Source organism: Thamnophis elegans, chromosome 1 (assembly GCF_009769535.1).
Source record: "Thamnophis elegans isolate rThaEle1 chromosome 1, rThaEle1.pri, whole genome shotgun sequence".
NCBI classification, from domain to species: domain Eukaryota; kingdom Metazoa; phylum Chordata; class Lepidosauria; order Squamata; family Colubridae; genus Thamnophis; species Thamnophis elegans.
The window spans coordinates 31,347,717-31,372,244 of NC_045541.1; the positions used below are offsets into that span (position 1 = coordinate 31,347,717).

Here is a 24,528-nt window from a genome sequence, read left to right on the forward strand (position 1 = left end):
CAGCTGTTTGGTTTTTTACTCCGAGAATCAACCTAGACTCCCAGACAGAGGAGGAGTCCTAAAATTTACTGTACTGTAAATTAAATAAGTAGAAGATTCTGGGGGGGGGGGGTGAGGACCAGATTTCAGTCGATTATGTATCTATTTTTAAAAGCTAAATATAAAAAAAGCAAGCTAAATATAAATGGTACAGAAAAGTGCCCTTTTTGCTGACTTCAGTGTATGCGCTGGACTTCGAAAACCAAAGGGCATTTTCCTACATCTATTTTTGTGATGCTTTCTGCATGTTTTCCGTGTGAGAGAAGTGAATGCGCTGGCAGGAACTCTGGCATTGCTTTCATAGGCTGCACCAACAAAAGCTCAACTTAAACCGGATTGCTGAGCCATTGGGAAGATTGCTGCCTGGGTTTTTTTTAGAGGGGGGGTGTCGGGGGGGCTAAGTAACTTCAGTTAGGACTTGCCTGAAGTTTATGGAAGATAAATCAGCATTTGTAAGTTCCTACATTTCTGCTTCTAGCCAGAACAGTCTACGTTATATGGAGGGAGGGAGGGAGGGAGGGAGGGAGGGAGAGGGAGGGTGGGGAGAGAGAGAGAGAGAGAGGAGAGGAGAGAGAGAGAGAGAGAGAGAGAGAGAGAGAGAGAGAGAGAGAGAGAGAGAGAGAGAGAGGAGAGAGAGAGGAGAGAGAGAGAGAGAGAGAGAGAGAGAGAGGGGTTTTCTAGTCCAACCCCCTGCCTAGACAGGAATCCCTACAACACTTCAGACAAATGGTTACGTCTTCTTAAAAACTTCCAGTGCTGGAGCATTCACAACTTCTGGAGGCAAGTTGTTCCACTGATTAATTGTTCTAACTGTCAGGAAATTTATCATTAGTTCTAAGTTGCTTCTCTCCTTGATTAGTTTCCACCCATTGCTTCTTGTTCTGCCCTCAGGTGCTTTGGAGAATAGTTTGACTCCCTCTTTGTGGCAACCTCTGAGATACTGAACACTGCTATCATGTCTCCCCTAGTCCTTCTTTTCATTAAACTAGACATACCCAGTTCCTGCAACTGTGCCTCATAAGTTTTAGCCTCCAGTCCCCTAACCATCTTTGTTGCTCTTCTCTGCACTCTTTCTAGAGTCTGCACAGAGAAAGAGAATGACCACCTGGGATTGAGCATACTTGTCAAACAAATACTTCAGTTTTTATCTTGTCTTTTATCTTTATATTTCATTGTCAATTTTAATTGGGTTTGGGATATTCTATTTAATTTTTTTAACTTTTGTTTTATGTGTTTCTTTTAATGTTGTATGCCGCCCTGAGTCCTTGGGAGAAGGACAGCATATAAATCTAATAAACCTAACCTAACCTATCTAATTGAATACAGTTTTACATTTTGACCATCCTGGCTTTGGCTGAAGGGTTATCAGGATCCAACACCCAGTTCCTAACATGGTTTATTTTGGCAGCAATCCCAGAAGGTTCTGTGCATATATACATCTGTGTGTAAATGACCAGGAAAAACCTTTCATATGACCGCATATGATCCTTTGGAAAACCATGTCTGCCTCAGTACTTTAGGGACCAAAAGGGCTTTATTTGTGGCATTGCCATAAATAAAGTTCTCAATCATTTGCATGGGTCTAAAGATAGAATACATTTCACTTGGTTGTTGATGCTGAGTTTCTTCCCTGGAGGGATTCTACACGGGTCCAAAGCTTTTGTGATGCACAAAACACAATTGAGCGAGAAGCCACAATGCAAATGTTCTGGAATGTGTGCTCCAATTCACTGTGCTTGAATTGTCAGAGGGGACCCACATCTAAACAAATATACAAGCGTGCCTGTATTTCTCCGATTGGTGACCATTTTGGAATCACTTGTAGGGAAGTAATTGGAACTGAATTATTTCCATAGAAACTTTTGTTGATGTTTTTCCCTCTTCTTTCTAGGGTCTACCTTCATTTGTAACACCCACATCATCCCAGTGAAAAACCAAGAAGGAGTGGCTATGATGTTTATTATTAGCTTTGAATATGTAACTGATGAAGAAAATGTGGAGTCTCCAGAGAAATTCAGCCAGATACTAACAGCCAAAGTTACAAACCGTAAGTATATGTATCTTTATTAGGGGCATCGCTGGGGTAAGAGAAGTGGAATTCTTGAGCAGGGGGTTGGACTAGAAGACCTCTAAGGTGGCTTGCAACTCTTGTTATTCTTTTAGAATTGAGTAATGATCATAGCACGTTCATTGGAAAGAAAATCTATGGAATGGAATGAGCATAGCTTATGGAGAAGCAGATACTTTTCTTAACAATTCCTAGCTTCAATTATTATATTTCCGCTTCAAAAATATGTGCCATAAATTCAAAACGATTATTGTTTAATTGCTCAGCCGTTGCTGTTCTTTGTGACCTAATGGTCTATACTGACATATAAATGACTGCCAATATCTTAATAGTATTAAACATGCCTTCATACAGATTCATATACAGTAATTTTAAGCTTCAGCGTTCATTTTTATGATAGCTTAATGAATTCCATTCAGGGATAAATGTGTGCCAACCAGTTCAGAATGGGGGAAGCTTTGCCTCCAAATTAAACAAAATCCAAATTAGAGCCCAACTGAATTGCCAAATGCAATTCAGAGGGATAGAGGCATGGCCATAACATCCAAAGAGCTAGGTTTTTTTTTTTTTCATATCCAAATTCTATATGACAGGGTGAAAAGAGGGAGCGAAGAGCTGGAGTTTGTGACTGATATAAGCAAGAACAACCCTCCAAATATCTTATCCTAGGGATATAATGCTTTGGTATATCCTGGTCTATAATCAATCATATTAGTTGTGCTATTTGATTTCTGTGTGATTCCAGAACAGTCACAAGCCTTCTTTGCTACCCAGCCTCTGGGAACACAAGATATTATGCTTCTGGCTAGGCACTGCCGACTGTGGGCTTCTGTTGCTAGAGATTCATTCATTATGTGATTCAAATAACCGCAGTTTTATCTTTCACTTGGGAGGATCAGCGGGAAAGATTTTCCATCTGCCTGGAGCTGCTGTTCTACTCGGAAGGAAAGAATAAAAAGCCCCTAGCATCCTGAATCTCCCTCCTATCCTCCATTCCAGAAACAGGCAGCTTGATGCCTTCTAATGAATTAATGTGTACTGGCATTTCCACAGATTCCAGTGGGAGATGGTGTTTTTTTTTTTTTAAGGAGTGAGGTAGTAAGTGATAAAAGGTTAACCGATTAAAAAAAATTACGAACAAAGGGAGGAAAAAGAAACCAGCCAAAAGGAAGTAAGGTGCCATAAGGGCTACATTTCAAGACTTTTGCCTTGAACAGAAAAGGAGCAGAATTACATATCCGTGTATCAGGTACTAGACCTATTTGGAACGAGCTATGGGACAGGAATAGGAAATTAAAATAGCAATTCCATTGTTCTGCTTACTGGAGCAGGTCTCTATAGTGTGGATTACATAAATGTCTTAGCTTAGCGAACCAAGAAATTTAGAGTATAGCAAAACATCTTATACAATTTAGAATTCCCTTCGGTGTAGCCTGAACCTGGAGATCACTACTTTTAAGACAAAAATGGGGGGAGTGTGGAAAATCATACCTTTCAACAAATACATTAATTTAGGGGAAATGGCAACAAAATGGACAAAAGCCGTTCCATCAGTTTTCAGTGACCACAGTCAGATGATGACCAAAGGAAACTGGGGACTGTAAGCTTTTTATTAGATCAACATTAAAACATTGGAGATAGTGCAACATTTCTATATAGTAATTAGATCTTACAACAATTATATTTTATATCCATTATATAGGTATATGTAGACAGTCTGATTACCTGTCCATTGATCCTTTCTTTATGTAATTACTAAGCATACATATTCAATTCCTACCTTTCGCACATTCTTATACCATATTTTCCAATCTTAACTTGTCCTGGGCCTTTTTTTTTCCCTCATTTCTAACCATTGTACCATTTGTCCCAGATTTCGTAATATTCTGTCTCACCCTTGTCTTTGAGCTCTAGAGTCAGTCTGTCCATCTCTGCACACGTCAGTATCTTATTTATTATTTCTTGTTTCGGGGGGGAATCTCCTTATTTTTTCCATTTTTGTGCAAAACCCAGTCTTGCCACCCTTAAAATATGCAGCATTAAATATAGCTTTCAGCTTGTACATTTCTGGCCCTGGGTTTTTTTGTCCGAAAGTATAGAAACAGTTTTATGAGCCTTTGGATTCTTAACTTTGAGCAGGAATACAAGGACACATATTTGATACAGTAATAAAATCTGAACCTTTTAAGCTCTCTTGTTCCCCAGATTTCCTAGCTGGAACATATCTTGGAGATTCTCTACTTCCTTACTAGCTTTTAATTATCTAGTTAACTTTTCTGTTGCTATACAAAACCTCAGGCACTACTCTGACACCAAAATCAACAGTCCAGAACACTGATTACTAGTCAATGAGCTAATAGAGTTATTAAACCATCTAGAGGAGAGTGTCCAACATTGAAAACATTAAGACTTGTGGCTTCATCTCCTGGAATTCTGGGAGTTGAAGTCCGCAAGTGTTAAAGTTGCCATGGTTGGACACCCCTGATCTAGAGTTTCAGCTAGTCAGGATATGGTCATTAAATGGCCTGGCCAATCTTGCTGTCAATTTTGTCCCTGACTACCTTGATTATGATATCTTCCTTTTGAATATACAGTTGGGGGACAATATTTGAGGAAAACATTAGTGAAACGTATAGGAAAGCAGAGACTAACTGGTATCCTGTGTAATATATAAACACAGATCAATAATTCTTTGATCTTGCAAAAAATATCAAATGAAAGTTTCCCAAGCAGAGTTGGGGGAGGGAGAATGTCTGACAACTCAAAAAGCAATTATAACCAGATAACCCATGTACTAAAAATGGATGCCAGACCAAAAAGTCACTGAGAGAAAAATCATAGTTTTTCACCAAAAATATGAACCTTTGACAATTTCATGAAAACTACTTCATAATATCACCATTTACAGTCTTGGTTTTGTCTATATATTTACTTTTATTTATGTATTTATTTTTGCTTCACCTCTTTTTTCAACATTTACACATGGCTCACGCAAAACTGTGCAGCGCTGTACAGATGCCTGTACCTAGATGAGCTGCTTTAATTGTGGCTCAAAATTACAAAAAAGGATTTCCTTTTCCAGAAGTTCATCACATTCTTTATTTTGATAAACCTGTGTTTAGATATTCAAATTTACCATTTGCAGATTGAAAAAGTGAACGTGATTAATTATTTAGTCATATGCTCTGCAGTAAACACCGACTCCTGGAGAATCTTGGAGAAAGATGGAAGGCAATTGCCAAGTGATACATGTTTCTGAAGTCATGATTAGCTCCTTCCTATCTTTGCTTTGTTTATTTAGTCACAAATCCTGCTCAGAAAAAAAAACTCCTCTAAATTCAAGTATTGTTCACTTTTGAATATAGAGCTTATGAATACGTTGTGTAAGAAAGAGAATTCTGGAAGAGAAAAAAAAGTGTGGGAAATGTGTTGCAATGATACAGTTAACATATTCATAAACAACCGTGTTAAACAGCCATTATAATCTATTACACTTGAACAATAAAAAAAATATTAGTTACTTCAAAAGTTATGTAAAAGTGTAGAACAGAATATTGTAAAACGTTTGTGAGCCTTACGTGGCAAAATATTATATTATTAATATTCTGCTTACTTAGTCTGTTTTATTATTTAGCATAGGACTTGACCTTACAGATCTAAGCTTTACATCAAAATAACCTGTAAATAATTAATCTGCCTCCACTTCATATTATGATTGATTCTAAAATGGAATGTATATCTGGTTTCAAAGGCCTGTCTGGTTAGGAATGCCTCAGGTTCTCAGTTCTCCACCCGTAAGTGTAATGTGACGGGTGTTACCCTTTGGATATGTATTGATTGTCTATCTCCACCAACCCTTTTTATCCCGTGCTGTTGAATATTGTAAACTAGACCAAGAAGCAGAAGCAAAAGAAGGTTACAGCAAATAAAACAGTTCCTAGCAAGTGTGAAAATATTGGCCCCAATTTTATTGGTTACAGAAGATAAGATCTGCATCCAAATTCTTTACAGGGACAACTTTATTAGTGGCTGCATTATCATTCACTTATGCCTTTTTAAAATATTTTTTTTATTTTCAAAACAAACACAACACATAAAATCTTCCTTCTTTATATACTGTAGAAAGTGGTTACAAAAAGGCTTTTGTGCATCTCTTCCACAGTACTTATGCCTTTTTAATGCTCCTGTTACTTGTCCCAGCTTCTGCCAACCTAGCTGTTCGAAAGCATGTAAAAATGCAAGTAGAAAAATAGGAATTACCTTTGGTGGAAAGGTAACAGTGTTCCCTGTGCCTTTTGTATTTAGTGATGCCAGCCACATGACCACAGAGACGTCTTTGGACAGCGCTAGCTCTCCGGCTTTGAAACTGAGATGAGCACCGCCCCATAGAGTTGGGAATTACTAGCGCTTATGTGTGAGGGGAACCTTTACCTTTACTTTTAATCATTCACCAGCCAGCTGGGGAGAAAAAAATAATCTCCCTGCATAGCATGAACTAAGGCCATACCATAGTACTGTCAATGGAGCTGGACTGGGCCTTAAATCTCTGCCATGACCCATTGTTGGAGCCCCAAACTAGTATCACAGGTCACCCTTCATCCTTTCACCATGGCTCTGGCCATATGTCCTAAAGCAGATGTGTTCAAACTTGTGGGCCGTGTACATCATGCTGGCCAGCCCACTCCCGTTTGAGCAATGGGGAAAAAGTTGTGATATATCACGTGACAACAATGTGTTATACGAGTTTGACACTCTTGCCCTAAAGAGATGGGCAAAAGAATGGCTCAACTCTCACCAAATCTACTGATTCTACCACACAATCTAGAAGTGATCCTTAGATATCCTACAGTCTTAAATCTTATCCAATGTGCAAAATATGCTATCAGTTTGAAAGACCTCCTTCTCCTCTTCCTTAGATAATACAAGTGCTGCATATGGTTTAGTGTGAGAAATTATGTGACACTGATCACCTACTGATTTTAATATGTGACCGACGATTTGAAACTAAGTCTCCCAGTTCTAGTCTAGTGCGGCTTATTAGTTAACACTCATCAAATAAATGATTTGCAGTGATTCAGACGCATAGATTAATTGAGTGAAATTACATCCCCTCGACAACCCCAATGTTTATTTCTGCTATACTGCTATTCTCCCAGTTCATCTCGAGTCATTTTGCCATCCCTTCTGAGCAACAGAGTTTTTAGAAAGCTTTGTTTGAATCAAAATAATGATGGTGACTGTTTTCACACATAATTCCTAGCAACAAGAGTTTTTCTGATCTGTACAATCTGGATTCTGGATCTAGCAGCGCGAAAGGGGTTGGGCAAAATGACTTGGCTTTCATTGTCAACCATTCTCTTCTGTCCAGAGGATTTCTACATCCCACTGAAATTGGCAAAGCACTCAGCTGTTTGATTTTGAAAACAACCTAATACGCCACTATTTGGTGGATCTATAGCCATATTGAGACAGATGTTCTTGTGTGTGTATTCTGCTGTTTCATGCCTTAAAGACTAACCTCAAACTGTCATCTTAATAACCTAATGATTTAAAAGAAGTGATCAAATGCTCTCTGTAAGTGTAGTTTTACTTTTATTTCAGATAGTAACAACCTTTCAAGAGGAGCTTCATCAGGTAATTCTGTCTACTGAAATACGGTTTGCACTTGTTTCCTTCATTTTTTTTTATGGTACTTGAGTTGCAGAGTTCAACTTCCTGATATCCTATGTGTGGCACTTCCCCCACTGGCAATCGGGCCCTTCTAAGCCCTTTCCCAGGTGATCAACCTACCTCGTACAGGCATAGCAACATCCCCCCCTTGGAGGCTTTAATTAAAATAATGACTGTTAAGATAAAAATCAAATCAAATTAAGCATCACAATAATATTAAACATTGAACCGGTGAGCAAGATGTCCCAACAATTGTCCTTTCTGGCCAAATGGCCCCTCACCAATCCAGTTGTCTCATTAACCCTAAGTCTCATTATGAGCCATAGTGGCGCAGTGGTTAGAATGCAGTATTACAGGCTGACTCTGCCCACTGCCAGGAGTTCAATCCTGAGCAGCTCAAGGTTGGCTCAGCCTTCCATCCTTCTGAGGTCACTAAAATGAGGACACAGATTGTTGGGGGCAAGATGCTGACTCTGTAAACCACTTAGAGAGGGTGAAGCGGTATATATGTCTACATGCTATTGTTAACATCAGGCACAGTGAGAGGCCTATCCAGTTTCCCTCTCATGGCAGCCAGGGTGCAGGATGCAGACTCTTTCCCTGGAGTGGTAATATCATAATCTCTGTCTCTTTCTGAAGGAGGGCAGTCTCTCCTAGCAGTTTTTCCTTTCCCCTCCCTCTCAATCCTGTTTTACCTCAGCTCCCTGAAACTTCCTCTTACTCCCTCTCCTGGGGACTATATCTCCCAGGAAAATCAAACTTCCCTCAGGGGCTCTTCCTATCCCCATTTCCAGGTGTAAGGCCCCATCCATCCATCCATCCATCCATTCATCCATCCATCCAGGGAACGCTGCTAATAGAGCAGGCTACATAAATATTCAGATTTCTGAGTATTGTTTCAAAACATTGATTGGATCTGAAGACCTTTCTATTGTCATCTCAAGCATCAGTGCTGAGTGATTCCCTCATCAAATTATCCCTCACCCACAATGGGGAGAGGATTAATTGATGTTTAATATTCTCTTTTGTTGATATTTAATAGACCTCATTCCTGAAATTCAGCAACAAAAACCCCAAAGTAAGGGTTTCCTTATCCTATGCCAGCTGAAGGAATTCTGGGAGTTAAGAGTCCACACATTTTTAATCTGCCAAGGTTGAGAAACACTGATTTAGGCAGAGCTTCCTTCAATGTTGTGGGTCATAAATCAAAAAAAAGCCTTGCTTGCTTGCTGAACTAATAAAAACATCATCGATGCACTAATCTGAACTATCAGTCTCAATATAACTTCACTCAATTGATCTGTGCATCAGAATCACTACAATTATTCATTGAATGTTAACTACTATGTACAGTATCACGAGAGGAAACATGGAGCTTAGCCTGATATATATTTGAATCTGGTTTTCTCATAACTCAAAGTTATAATGTATTTTGGGGGCTCAGAGTTCTAGTTAGCCTTCCTGCCATTTTGAACCCTGGCTTTCGGGTTTATGATCTATGATATAGTGTCAACAGACTTTATTGTTGCATCTTATTTCTAGTTCACTCTTTATTTGATTTTTGTGCTGTCCAGAATCTGGGTCCTGGTAGAAGAAAGGGAGAAAACAAATTATCTGCGGAACAAATTAGCAAACCATAATAAAATCCTAGCTTTATAGTATGTGTCCAGTGGTGGGTTCATACTGGTTCGGACTGGTTCGGCCAAAAAGATTATGGTTTGGCAGCCTGGGTTGCTGGAACCGGCAATGACCCAGACCTGCCACGCCCCTGAACCAATTCTCTGGGTGGCGCCATAGGCACCACCATCTTGTTTCCGGCTCTGTGCAGGCGCAGAACAATTTTAGTTGTACATCAAGTGCATGTGTGCAGCGTGCACATGAGCAAACCGGCAGTAGTGCCTGCCAGAACCCACTCTGTATGTGTCCATGTAGCCTTTATCTCAGGTTAACGTGAAGATGCAATGATTCCATAAATACTGCAAGCTCTTTTTATGTGACTAGTTAAGTAAAATCTAAAGTGGTTGGATCATCTGCCTACACTCATGGTTCTGAGTGATTTCTCCATTTCTTTCTAATCCTTTAAAGCTATAAGGACTGTTACATGGCTCAATTTTTCCAGTCACAATCCTTCTACCTTCAATTTCTCCTATGCCTGACTTTGTACTCAGATTAGACATCCTGTATTCATTTTATCCCTCAAAAGTGCCATCAGAAGCTATTTGACGTGGCTTAGTAAAAAGCTATTTCTTCACAGGCAACAATTATTGGGACTATCCTTCTATCTCATCACACCATCAGTTAGAATTACAATGATGAATTAAATACCCACCCACTAGAGATGCTGTTTGATGGTTCACTTATGCTAGAAATAGCTTCCTAACCTGCTTTTATTTAACTGTCTCTGCACATTTTCATTAAACCATATGTGTGCTCCCCTTTTGTGCATGTGTGAGGGATTTTTTCCAGCAATATTTTTCTACGGACCGTTCTCTCTGCATGAGTAATGGGTACGGTGACACAGGCAGAATCACTATGATTTTCTCCATCTGTTTCGCATTTTCCCAACAAGACACTGATCAAGTGGGATGGGCACAATTGATGTGTTCCATATTCACAAGCATATCTATTGTTAGTGAATAAATTACATTGACAAGATTTTACACACTTTCTTGCATCCTGTTGATTCGTAACACAACATGAACCTGTCACTTACAAGACATCAATCCAATTAAACTTCACAGGAAAAGTTCACAGATTCCATTTTATCACGAAAAATGTTGTCAGTTCATCAGAAAGAACAAATATAATTCTAGGACAATCTAGCAGAAAATTTAGATTTGGTTTGTCAGTGGACATGTTCAGTGATAAACCCAATGGTTCAGCAGGTCCATTTTCAAGGCTCCCAAGCAGAATAGACGGTGTCGTAGTGGAAATGTGTTGGTGATCATTTCCCCAGAAGTCCTTAGAAGCTTCTCACAAGTATTCTTCATATTATCTTCCTTACAATGGCCCATTTTCTCTATAGGTCAACTGTCAGCATTTGTTGCAGAAATCGTATCCAAAAAGCACCGACAGATAACTGATTCAGCAGAATTCATTAACTTCTTCATATATGTACATAATAACACATGAGTAATATACAATACCAATAGTGGATTCCACAACGTGGTAGTAGTTACAGGCTTGGTTTCAGTTCAGAGCTTAATACAGACAAAGAGAACCTCCTCTATACAGGGCAGTTAAGCTAAGCCTAAACCACGCCCAGGCTCTGAGCCATCTGGCATGGCTCTCAGTCACCAAATAGTTCCCATTGGCTGACACAGTTGCCATGCCTATACATTGGCTGACCTTGTTACCATGTCTCTGCCAGTTCATGAATATTCTGACATCAACCAATGCAATATTCTTAGCATTAAAAACCAGGTTCCAGCCAGTGCTCCACCCATTCTTATGTTACTTCATAGCACTATTTTTTTACAGCAGGGGAAAAAAAATGCCTGGTGAAAGTTCTAAGTGCCATAGGCCCTTGATTCAGGAAGGCAAAAGGAAAGTGATGGGCTAGGGAAATGGGATGAAATGAAAGTTCTTTATCAGTGGGAAGCTGCCTGTTTTGCAGCTCCAACAAAATGTGGTCACCAAAGTGTTATCTTAGCATTTTTCTTCTTGACTGAAGCTGAGTCAGAAGGTAATCAACGCAGTTGCAGAAGAGCTGTATAACGCGCAAGCAGTGTGGGGCTGTCTGAAATGCACATATACTACATGTGGAAGAGTGTTTTACACACTTGAGGCAAGATTATAATGTTTAAAAATGGGTTCAGCAACACTTTCTACAGTATATATGCAATCTGCCTTTTTAGTGCCAGATATGTGAGGATCCAATTATTTTGCTATTTTAATTGCAACTGATACTATCAGAACTATAAAGATCAATTTTGAATTTGGCACATTTCATCACGTAATACTTCTATACACGATGTTAAGTGCTTGTAGTATATTAATGGGATTTTCTATTTAGTATTTACTCATATTGTATTTTCATTGGTGATAATTGCAGGCAAAATCATATTCTAAGATTTCCATAAATGATTTTATTTAGTATGTGTATAATGAAAATGTATATTTTAAAATATACCATTTTTTTTTTTCAAATTAGGAGATTGGACCAGGGTCAATCCTTACTTTTCAATGTACAACATTACGTTGAAGATCAAACCTTAGCAATTCTGATTAAAAGAAAATATGCGAAAGAAGTAAGGGTGTGCTCAGTTATCATTGCGAGATGGAATGTTCTGGAAAACACCAGAGTGTTCTGTTTCCTTCCAGTCCATGTTGATAGATGTTTCAGCACTTTTCCCAGAAAAAAAGGCCAGATTACATCCAATGTACCGTGATACTAATCTCCTTTTGCAGATTTACTGCCTTCAGAAGGGCAGATTGGTAAAGTTTGAAATAAAACTGTGCAGAATGTTCCAATGTTTCCTGGAAAAAAACCCCACTGTGGCCAATGTTTCCTTAACCAGAGGTGCTGGCCTAGAAACCAGGAGGCTGTGAGTTCTAATCCAGGTTTGGGCATAAAATTCATTTTTTATCAGTTCATCCAACCTCACAAGGTTGCTATTATGGGGTGGACAGCAGGAGAAAGGAATATTAAGTATGTTCACCTTGAATTATTTATAAGATAATAAACGCAGAATTTTTAAAAAATCAAATATTTTTTTTCAGTTCATAATAATGTATTGATTGTATAACAGCGATCCAAGTATAGAAGTTGTCCCAAAGGTGCTTTTTTTCCCAAATGGCAACTGGCTTTCTTGATTTTTCTTGAAGACATTCAATTCTCCTCCTAGAAGTTTCTACAGTTCTAAGAAGGAAGGGAAGATTATACCCTTTGCAGTCAGTCAGTCAGTCAGTCAGTCAGTCAGTCAGTCAGTCAATCAGTCAGTCAAGCAGTCAATCGTTAATATTTTGAGAGTTAGGGACTGGCTGACTGAAAAGAATAATAAATCTTTTCTTCCTCACCAGTTAGTCAGAACTATAGAAGCTTCTTAGAGGAGAAGCAAAATGTCTGCAAGAAAAATAAAGAAATTCCAGTTGCTGTTGGGAGGTGGGAGGGGGAAGCACCTTTGGGACAACTGTTGGAAGAAATGTCCATCTGGGTTCAGTTCCAAGTGGGAATAAAGACTAGAAACAATGGAAGCTGTTTGGGAAGATGGTTTAATGGTGGACAGGACCACATGGTTTGAGGTCTTGGGCAATCGAGTACATGGGTGAGGTAGGTAGGTGTGTGTGTGTTGTGTGTGTGTGTGTGTGTGTGTGTGTGTGTGTGTGTGTGTGTACGCACCCTCTCTTGGGCATAGAAACTTGCTTCCCATTCCTGTAAAAGAAATGTATTCTGATTGGTTGTCAGACTCCTATAAGGTCATGCAAGGGTAACTTTGTAGGTAGTCTTGAGTCCTAGGCTTGGTTGAATCTTGCTGGGTGATGTAATGAAGGGGCTTTGGGCATTTCCTATTATGGCTGAGGGCTAATCCTACTTCTGTTGGATCTTGGGTTAGGGTATTTGCTTACGAATAGACCTAGCTATATCTTTATCTCTTAAGTGCTGACATCTGCTGTGGGCTCTTGAGGAGGATGTGGGCTATTAAGAGTGAGTCTGCTTCCTGCCTTTAAAAAAACATGTTTCTCCATTTCTCATCTAGGGAAATATAATATTCTGCCTTTTTAATATTTCCTAGAATATTTCATTCTTCTAAGAGAAGAGTGGGTGCTACCTTCCTACAAAACCATGACCTGAAAGACTGAGAATCTCCATAGAGATCCTCCATAGTGTAGAAGTTATATCAACATACTCGGTTACCCAAGGACATGAAAAGTTTTATTTCAAGCAGCAGACAACTGTCCTAATATAGTCACAGTCTCTCTCTCTCTCTCTCTCTTCCTCTCTCTCTCTCTCTCTCCCTCCCTCCCTCCCTTCTCTCCCTCCCTCCCCCCCCTCTCTCTCTCTCTCAAAATTTGGAGGATAGTACTCCATAGATTCCTGAATATTCCTTATTCAGTAATTACTTCATCACAAACCATATTGTATAGGGGTTTAGTTTAGTTACTTTAACTATATATCATACTGATCAACCTATAATAAAAAGTTTTCTGGATATAAATGAAAAGATATTAATTTAAAAAATAATAATTGCAAAATAGGTGCAATCCTTTGCAAAACAAATGCAGCAAACGGGTTGAAAAGATATTCCTATTTACTTTCCATCTGCAAAACATCAAAAAATGTGACGACAGGTTTATCATTTTTGAAGTGTTGAACATATCCAGCTGAGAAACAATATTCCTTTTAGGCATATTTCATACTTTATCGTTTGAAGAATTGGGGAAATATTCATCTCCCTCACTCTGTAGGGATGGCACAGGAGGGAATAACAGAAGAAGCAAACAGAAGAAAATAATTCCTTTGATTCCCTGATCTTTGTTCTAAATGAACGTATTTTAAAAAAATCCTAAATTTGTTTATGACACTTTGCTTCTTCTGACTTATGCAGATACCTGCTCTTCCCAGTAGATTTTATCAGATTCAGAAGTAACATTTTTATGCAGTATTGCAAGATGGTAAATGTTGCATTAAGTTAGCAGAGAAAAACCTGCAAAATACATTAAGATAGATACCAGGTATTATGAAAAACTTCTGAAAAATCAGCAATGGATGAAGATGCAACCACATCTGTATTTCCACTGTGGCCAACCAGATGCTTCTTTGTGCCCTTCTAGCTGATCCTGAACTACATCTCCCAGCACCCATCACCATTTGCTGTGCTTCCTGTTGCATGGAAGCTGTTTATCCTTTTACATTCCAGCAAATGGTTTTAAGAGTCACATTCTCTGTGAATATGAAAATGCCATTTAGTCCTAATTGCTATCAATTTTTTCATCAGTTTATCAACCCAGCATCATTGCTAACCGCAGGCAGAACCCTCTAGAACAGGGGTATCAAACTTGATTTCATTGAGGACCACATCAGGGTTGTGTTTGACCTCTGCGGGGATGGGGTGGGTGTGGCCAAAGTGGGCCTGGCCATCTCAATGTCACTACTGTCGGGGGCACCTGTGGTGGCCCATGTGCTCTGCCTGCAAAAACAGGCTCCCGAACTCCATTTCTGGCTGCCACGGCCTCCTGCAACCCTCTGCCAGTGAAAATGGAGCTCCATTTTCACTGGCAGAGGGTTGCAGGAGGTCGTGGCAGCCAAAAATGGAGCTTGGGAGCCTGTTTTCACTGGCAGAAGCACTGCAGATCAGTCCTTCACTGTTTCCAGGGTGGCCCTGTGGGCCAGATCTAAGTACCCTCCCCCCAGGCCTTGAGTTTGACACCCCTGCTCTAGAACAAATATATAAAAAGAAGAAGAGGAAATTAAAAGGCTAACTAAATGGGACTTGGAATAGGATTGTTTTTGCTGTTCTTTGTGCAAACCATGGGAATTGTTCTAAGCAAAAAGTTTCTCATTACCTCTTTTTCTCATGCATACATGCACACAGGCATAGGGAATCCAGTAACATGCGAGACTATCTTTGCAATCTGTGTTTCGTCAACTTCATTTCCCGTGATACGAAATACCGTTCCTATTGAATGAAAAGCCAGGAAACCAGTCCAGTTGCTAATTGTCACATCGCACATGCATAATTTGTTTTCAAAAAAATTGTTCCTTTAAAATAAAATAGGCAACCAAAAGTTTGGAACAATTTATGTCTTGTCTTGTTGTTTTTTTTTAAAAAAAAAGCTGGAAAAGATAGTCATATGTTGCCGCTGCTGTTATTTTATTTCGTGCCTGAAAATATCAGCAATGAGGGATGTTTTCCAAGCATATCCTTTCCAGCTGAATTAAGAGACAACTTGATCAGCAACAGACTCTAACATGACTGTTTTAAACCAGTGAAGCAGAAAATACCATCTGTTCTACCATGAATATTTCTAAAATAGAACAAGAGCATGTGGAGATGTCTACTTTCTTTTTCTATGCAAGAATGTGAGGAAAGCGGCGAAAGACCCCCTTTGATGGGAAAGAGAGGTTGGGATGAGCTATCATAGTTCAGACTTCAATGTCATTAGCTAGCAATGGAGTACTTTTTAACTCACTTTCAAAGGCACTATAAAAGCTATAGAATATTTTAATATATTTGACTCATTATTATCTACAGCTAATGTCAGTAAAATCTATGGTTGCATGTGATTAGATTGAAAAGCGTGCAACAAAAAAAAAGCATTCTTAACAACAGCTAATTACAGAATATTCAGTTTAGTGTGTGTGTATGGTGTGAGAGAGAGAGACAGACAGACAGAGAGAGAGCACTATGTAGACATAGGCCCCCCTTCTACAATTTGAAAACTTTTAACAATAGGGGAGCAGGGAAAAAGAGAGAATCATTATTCTCAAACTTCTCGTCCTTCTTTCCAAGGTAACTGAAATAGAGAATCTCTTCTATCCAATAACGCCTCCTGAGCAAGTAAGCTCTTGGAAGATGTACTTTAGACGTACAGATACATCAGTACATATTTATATGTCATCATATTTCAGGATGAGAAAAGAAATCAAAGCATTAATTGGTTATGCTAGTATAATAAAAAAAATATTGTCCCACCCTTAGCATAAAAACCAGCTGGGTAACTTTGGGCCAGTCCCTCTCTCGTAGCCAGCCTACCTCACTGTTGTGAGCAAAATAGAAGAGAGAGGAGTATTAAAGATGTTTATGACATCTTTTGACATTATGGATGATTTGAATTGAGAGATATTTGGCGAGAAAGAAATGCAGAGGAATGTGACTTCACTTTCTTCTCGGACAGGCATCAATCCCTCTCAAGGATTGATTTTATTCTAACCACTAATGATTTGCTTTCTAGGGTCAAGAAAACAAAGATTGCAGCTAGGGTCCTTTCGGACCACAACCCAGTTTGGATGGAGTTGGGAAGGGTAGTGCAGGCAAGAAGGTCTTGGAGATTGAATGAAAACTTATTTAGATATGAAAAGTATATTAATGATTGTAAAAATTACTATCTGAATATTTTGTTTTGAATATGAATAAGGGTACATCTATGGAATTTGTATGGGATGCAAGCAAAGCGTATATGAGAGGAGTTTTGATGAATATAAATAAAACACATAGAAATAAGCAAGGGTTAAAACGAACAGAACTGGAAGAGGAAATTAAGAGAAAAGAGCTGGAGTTAACAATGAACCCAGACGATACAAAGGTTAAGGAAGCTATTAACATATTAAAATCTCAATTTGACATGTTGATCTCTGACCAGGTGGCTACTAATCTATTATATGCAAAACACAATACTTTTTGTAATGCAAACAAACCTGGCAGATGGTTAGCTTATCAGATTAGGAAAAAAAGGAAAACTCGAAATATATCTAAACTGATTTACAGAGGGAAGGAGGTATTTCAACAGGAAGAGATTCAAAAGGCTTTCTGGGAATTTTTTACAGAACTGTATAAAGGGGATAAAATTAATGGTTTAGACATAGACAAATATTTAGACAAAGAGAAATACCTTCAGTTAGAGAAGAACACAGGCAAAAATTGAATCAACCAATAACCTCGGGGGAAATCCTGCAGGTAATTAAGCAATTAAAGTCAGGGAAAGCACCAGGTACAGATGGCTTGACAGCGGTTTACTATAAAAACTTACAGTTAGAAATGGTAGAACCTCTTAGAGAATTATTTAATATGATTCAAACGGAAGGTAAAGTCCCTCCATCTTGGAAGACAGCGTTTATATCTTTGATACCCAAAGAAGATCAAGATACTACTCAACCCAAAAATTATAGACCTATTTCATTACTGAATGTAGATTATAAAATTTTTACTAAAATATTAGCAAATAGGTTAATGTTGGTCACTCAACAATTGATACATACGGACCAAACAGGTTTTATACAAGGGAGGCAGATGAAAAGTAATGTTAGATTAATTATTAATGCATTAGAATATTTGGGAAAGAACAACCAGATCCCTGCTGCGTTTATATTTTTGGATGCTGAGAAGGCCTTTGATCGAGTTAACTGGCAATTTCTGTTGAAGATACTGCAAAAAATGCAGATAGGAGATAATTTTTACAGTCAATTAAAGCAATATACCAACAGCAAACAGCACAAATCATAGTCAATGGAAGTCTAACAGACTCTTTTCAAATTGGAAAAAGTACAAGACAGGGCTGTCCTTTGTCCCCATTATTGTTTATTATAACTTTGGAAGTATTGTTGAATAAAATACGGGGCTTGGATGGTTTAAAAGGGATCAAGATTAGGCAGCAAGAATATAGAGTCCGCGCTTTTGCGGATGATTTGGTCATAATATTGGAACAACCGCAGGAATCTAGTATGGTTTTAATGAATATGATTAATCAATATGGTCAAGTGTCGGGCTTTAAAATAAACTTAGGAAAAACCAAAATATTAGCTATAAATATGAATATTAAACAAAAGGAAGAATTAGGAGTGATGCTAGGATGTGAGGTAGTTAAAAAAGTCAAATATCTTGGAGTTAACATTTTAACTTCAAATGGGAAATTATATAAGCATAATTATGAACCACTTTGGCATAGCATACAGACAGAGATGAAAAAATGGGAGAAATTGCACTTATCTTTGCTGGGTAGGATAGCAGCAGTGAAAATGAACATTTTACCAAAATTTTTATTTCTCTTCCAAATGTTACCTATACTTAAAAAAGATGCGAACCTTTTAGAATGGCAGAAGGGTATCAACAAATTTGTGTGGGCAGGAAAGAAGCCGAGGGTAAAGATGAAAATAATGCAAGATGTACGTGAGAGAGGAGGATTGAAACTACCTAATTTAAAACTATATTATGATGCAGTGGTATTATCTGTAATTAGTGATTGGATTCACTTAACCAATGATAGAATATTGAACATTGAGGGACATGATCTGGTATTTGGTTGGCATGCTTACCTGTTATTCAACAAAAAATTGGATAAGAACTTTAAAAGTCATATTTTAAGAAATGCTTTATTGCGGGTCTGGAAGAAATACCAATATAAATTAAATGACAAGATACCCATGTGGGCAATTCCTAGACACGCAATTGAAAATATGAATACAGCACAAAAACAGGACAGAATTACCTACAGACAGCTTCTTACCTCGGAAAGGGGGGTATTACAATTAAAATCTTTAGAGGTATTAAAAGAGGAGAAGGTAGTTCAAACATGGTTCCAGTATGGGCAATTACAGGCTAGGTGGAAATTAGATCAAAAAATTGGTTTTATTCAAGTTGAGGATAATCTGCTTAAACAAATAAGAGATCAAAGCTTAATGCATATAAAGAGGATATATAATGTATTAATACAGATGGATTCGGAAACAGAATTAGTTAAAGATTGTATGATAAAATGGGCTCAAAATATTGAGGAACCAATAATGTTGGATACATGGGAAAGAATCTGGGTAAGAAATGTGAAATTTACACAAGCTCAAAATCTGAGAGAAAATTTTTACAAGATGTTCTATAGATGGCATTTAGATCCTAAAAAGTTGGCTTCTATGTATCCGAATGTACAGCCTAAATGTTGGAGGTGTGGTTCTCTCGATGCTACATATTATCATATATGGTGGACCTGCCAAAAGGTTAAGGCATTTGGATAAAAATATGGTGGGTCATGCAAAATGTTTTTAAAAGAAGGATAAAGTTTAGTCCTCAGTTATTTTTACTAGGTATATGTACTGACTTTACAGTGGTAGAGACCAATTTGATTCTGCACCTGATAACTGCAGCAAGACTGTTGGTGGCGCAATATTGGAAGAAGGAAGACTTGCCTACAATTCAAGAATGGACATTGAAAGTAACAAACTTAGCTGAAATGGCTAAAATATCGGCATATCTCAAAGATCATTCAAATGAGAGATATAAACGAGACTGGAAAAAATGGATTGACTATATACAAAATAAATACGGGACTAAGAAATTCCAGTTAGCCTATGCTTAAGATCAGAAATGATTTAAACTGTTAAAAGTCAGTTCAGTAAGAAGAAGCTAAGGTCAATCTAGAATGTCATTAATTTCTTTATTTCTTTTTTCTCAATAGATTTTAGACTGTGTTAGTTAAAAATCCATACCGTGTACGGGTTCTGGGAAGTCGGGGGGGGGGGAAGGAGGAGGGGGGTGGGGGGGTGGAGGGAGGGAGGGGTACACACAACAACAAAAATTGTACTTCAATGTCTTAATGATTGACAAATGATGACATATTTGTGTTTTTTTTAAAGAAAAATAAAAAAGTTCTGTTAAAAAAAAAAAAAAGATGTTTGACACTTTTTAAAAATGTTTCATTTATTTAATTTATATTACTTTCCATTTCCACCAAACAGTGTGTGATCTGAGTACAGTTATTTAAGCAGTCATAATCCACATATTTGTTATTATATTATTCACAATAATATTAATAATATAATTATATATCAATATAATTACAATAATACGTAACATCTTCATCATCAAATTCTCTCCACATTAACATTTCCTCTCTTTTATATCTCCTCCTTTCTATCTTCTGTTTCTATTGTCTAACCATTGGTAAAATACATACAAAATATTCAGTTTCTTCTTTATCCTTAATAATAAGTGTTAATCTGTCCATTTCTGCGCATTCTAGTATTTTCTTAACTACACTCTCATCTGATGGGATCTCATCATTTTTCCATTGTTGTGCAAATACAATTGCAGTTAGTATATGTAAAACCAGATGCTTGCCACTTTGAGTTACTCATAATAAATAAATAAATATCTTGTTACAACAGTGAAAAGTTATAATTCTATATATACTTATCTAGCACAAACATTATGTAAGTGTGTATAATGTATTTAGAAATACATATATTTGTAAAACACTTAGAAATGTATTACATGATACTTGAAAGGATTACATGATAGTTATATTACCATCTGCTTTTTTAAAATCTGTGTTTTGTTTAGATGTGTTCCATATTTCATTATATTTATTCATACAAAGTTTACATTTACAAGCAAACTGCTTATAGTCAGCAAGTGTAACCAGATCTTCAATCCATTGAATAAATCGGGTCACACATTTATCTTTCCAATGTTCCAATGTCAGTCTTTTTAGCTATAGGAAACAGAGAAACCATTTATGTTATGCAGTTGTAACAGTATACTATATTTTATATTTCTATTTTTTTGCTCTATTTTTCCACTTATTTTTAAGCATTTATATAGCTTACACACATGCATTTTGATAATCTATTCAGGCCACATTAATATTAACTTACGTTTGTGAAAGTGAATTTAGGACTTTATCCAAAATATATTTTTCAAGTATGGAAGTTTAATACCCCTTTAAAACATGTATTTGGATCCAGAGCAATCTTTACTAGCCTGGAGCCTTCCGAATGTGCTGGGATTACAATTTAACTATCAGCAACTTCTAGGAGTTATAGATCCAACTTATCTGGAAGATGCCAGATTTAAGAAGCCGAGATATCAATGGATTAACAGATCCCAAGGCTGGCTACAGTTAATAAAACAAACTACCATAAATCATAAAACACCAAACTGTGGCAATCTATCAAACTATTATTAATGCAGAGTTGTACTATTAAACCAACAGATAAAACTTCATTAAGTTGCAATCAATTAAATCCTTGACTAAAGGCTTAAAACCCATGTAAGTACCAGCCAAGCTTCCAGATGGAGAACATTTCATAAGTTGGTATCGCAATGCAAATATAACTGTAGTTTTTTTCCTTTCCAAAATGTATATTTATACGTCTATTTCCTCTCAACACATATTTTTTAAAATATTATTAAGATCTGGTTGTATCCACAAACCTAGGGACCCCAAAAGATGATAAACTTACAATGTCCTCCATTATAGCAATAGCACTTAGACTTATATACCACTTCACAGTGCAGCCTTCTCTAAGTGGTTTACAGAGTCAGCCTATTGCCCCCAACAATCTGGGTCCTCATTTTACCCACCTCGGAAAGATGGAAGGCTGAGACAACCTTGAGCTTGGTGAGATTCGATCTGCCAAACTGCTGGCAGCCGGTGATCAGCAGAAGTAGCTTGCAGTACTGCACTCTAGCCACTGCCGCTTATTGTAAACATCCCCCATGTCTGTTATTTTCTTGTTTATCCTGTTTATAATGTTTAATGTTTTTATTATAATTTATAGCGATAAGCTATTTTATATATTTATTCATTGTTCTTATCTTTGTTATATGCTGCTCAGTGTCACTTTGGGTGAGATAGGCGGCTATATAAATTAGAGATAGATGGATGGATGGATGGATGGATGGATGGATGGATGGATGGATGGATGGATGGATGATAGATGATAGACAGACAGATAATGAGATCTTGTTTGAGCTGAATATATGAAAACTATTAACAAAGTTATAGTTGTGTGTAAAGTTAAATATGTAACTTGTTTCAGTTGATACGTTGTTCCAAGGCGTGCAATAAGTTTATGTTGGAAGCCAATCTGGACTTGAATTAACAAATGTCAATTTTCAAGCACTGCTATCTTTAGCACTTTTTTCTCCTCCTACCCTCCCAAATCACTCATGCATGAATCATTTTCACCAGAGAGAGCCATAAGTGTTTGGCTGTCATTGGATTAACTCTCTTTGCCTGGATTTGTCCATGGAAATAGGAGAGAAGAGGATTCAGGGAGCTGAGCTGGAGAGCGATAGAATGTTGCAGGCTTATTGTTTTGAAAACTCTCAGTAAGGCAATCCAAAACCTTGGAGGAACATCAGAAATCCTTTCTCTTTTGGGACATAATAGCAAGTAGCCATCCTCTCCTTTCCCCTCCCTCATTATTGAATATACAGGTGGTGGTGCCTGGAAATCTAATACATGGCTCCCTCCAGGTTTCATCGAGATAAAATAGTAACACCTAATTTATGCATTGGGTTTAAATCTAGTGTTTTAAGGCTTTTGGATGTTGCTATTAGTGAGCAAGGGATGCGGTGGCTCAGTGGCTAAGACGCTGAGCTTGTTGAACAGAAAGGTCGGCAGTTCGGTGGTTTGAATCCCTAGCACCGCATAACAGAGTAAGCTCCCATTACTTGTCCCAGTTTCTGCCAGCCTAGCAGTTCGAATGCATGTAGAAATGCAAGTAGAAAAATAGGGACCATATTTGGTGGGAAGGTAACAGTGCTCTGTGCACCTTTGGGGTTTAATCATGCCGGCCACATGACCACAGAGACGTCTTCAGACACCACTGGCTCTTTGGCTTTGAAACGGAGATGAGCACTGCCCCCTAGAGTTGGGAACGACTAGCACATATGTGCGAGGGAAACCTTTACCTTTAGTTAGCAAGCCATTTTTCCCAAATTAACTATTCTAAGGTGTTTCAAATTGAAAGCATAATATTTCCAAACGGTTCTATTGTACCCTTGAATCAAGTTGTCAGCAGATAATTCCCTGCCCTAAAGATAGGTTCAACGTTAAAAGAATTGATGAATATAAATATAAACCAAATCAACAATAGTGCTCTCTTTGCTCATCCTCTGAAAAGGTGACTTTTTCTGAATAACTTTGGGATAATTGTGCGATTCTTTCTTCAGTGTTTCAAAACTATGATATGTTTTATCAATGGTTGGACAAAAGGGATAGGAATTAGGAATTTAATAAGTATTACTATGTAAACGGAAAGTGATGCAGTGGTTCAGTGGCTAAGATGCTGAGCTTGTCAATCAGGAAGGTCAGCAGTTCGGCGGTTCAAATCCCTAGCGCCATGTAACAGAGTGAGCTCCCGTTACTTGTCCTAGTTTCTGCCAACCTAGCAGTTTGAAAGCATGTCAAAATGCAAGTAAAAAAATAGGAATCACCTTTGGTGGGAAGGTAACAGAGTTCCATGTGCCTTCAATGTTTAGACATACCGGCTACATGACCACGGAGACATTTTTGGACAGTGCTGACTCTTCGGCTTTGAAACGGAGATGCGTTCCACCCCCTAGAGTTGGGAACAAGTAGCACATGTGTGCAAGGAGAACCTTTATCTTTACTTACTATGTAAATGAATTGACCCAGACAGTACGTTGTTCACTATGCACATATTGTATGTAAAGAGAAAACAAATAAAAATTTTTTTAAAAAAATCTGATATGAGCCATAGTAGTACACCTAGTGGCCATGAAAATCTTCAAAATAAAAAGAAATCTAGAGATAATAAATTTTAAGTAAATATGAGGCTTTAAATTTATTTATTTTTTTAATCCATTAAAATCAGAGAAAAGGGGAGAGGGCAGCCCACAAGGATAGATTTTCCCCATGAACCAAAATTTGCTGCATTTTGTATCCGAACGAATATCAGTTATCAGTGCTTTTCTCAAGAAATAGGTATTATATTATATTTTGGACACACACTTAGAAAGAGTGACAGGAGAAATCAGAAAGGGATGCCTGCCTTGGTTCTGGTTAACCTCTTTAATTGCTACCATTCCCTAATGTGTGAGCTTCCAAATTTATACTCCATTGCAAAATTGGAAGTGAGGGATGTCTGTTCCCTATTTAGATAACTATTTAGACTTGTCATTGCTGCCCCAGTGTTTGGAACATCTAAAGTAGCATTTTACCTTCAAATCTGAAGCAGCCTGAGAATCATGTTTTGAATCATTAATTTCTGGCCACTGTCAACAGAATAGCATGAGAACAACAGCTTATGATTTCATAGTTAACTGATTGGTTTCTTTTCTGAAATCTGATCT

General features: G+C 37.8%; 1 protein-coding gene across 1 annotated transcript in view; it reads left to right on the forward strand.

The window, feature by feature from the left end:
- Positions 1 to 24,528, forward strand: part of KCNH7 (potassium voltage-gated channel subfamily H member 7) — a 355,108-nt gene that overhangs the window by 187,540 nt on the left and 143,040 nt on the right. The window contains exon 3 of the mRNA XM_032225757.1: positions 1,931 to 2,086. Within this exon, the coding sequence (XP_032081648.1) occupies positions 1,931 to 2,086 (156 nt within the window). The remainder of the gene's footprint in view (positions 1 to 1,930; positions 2,087 to 24,528) is intronic.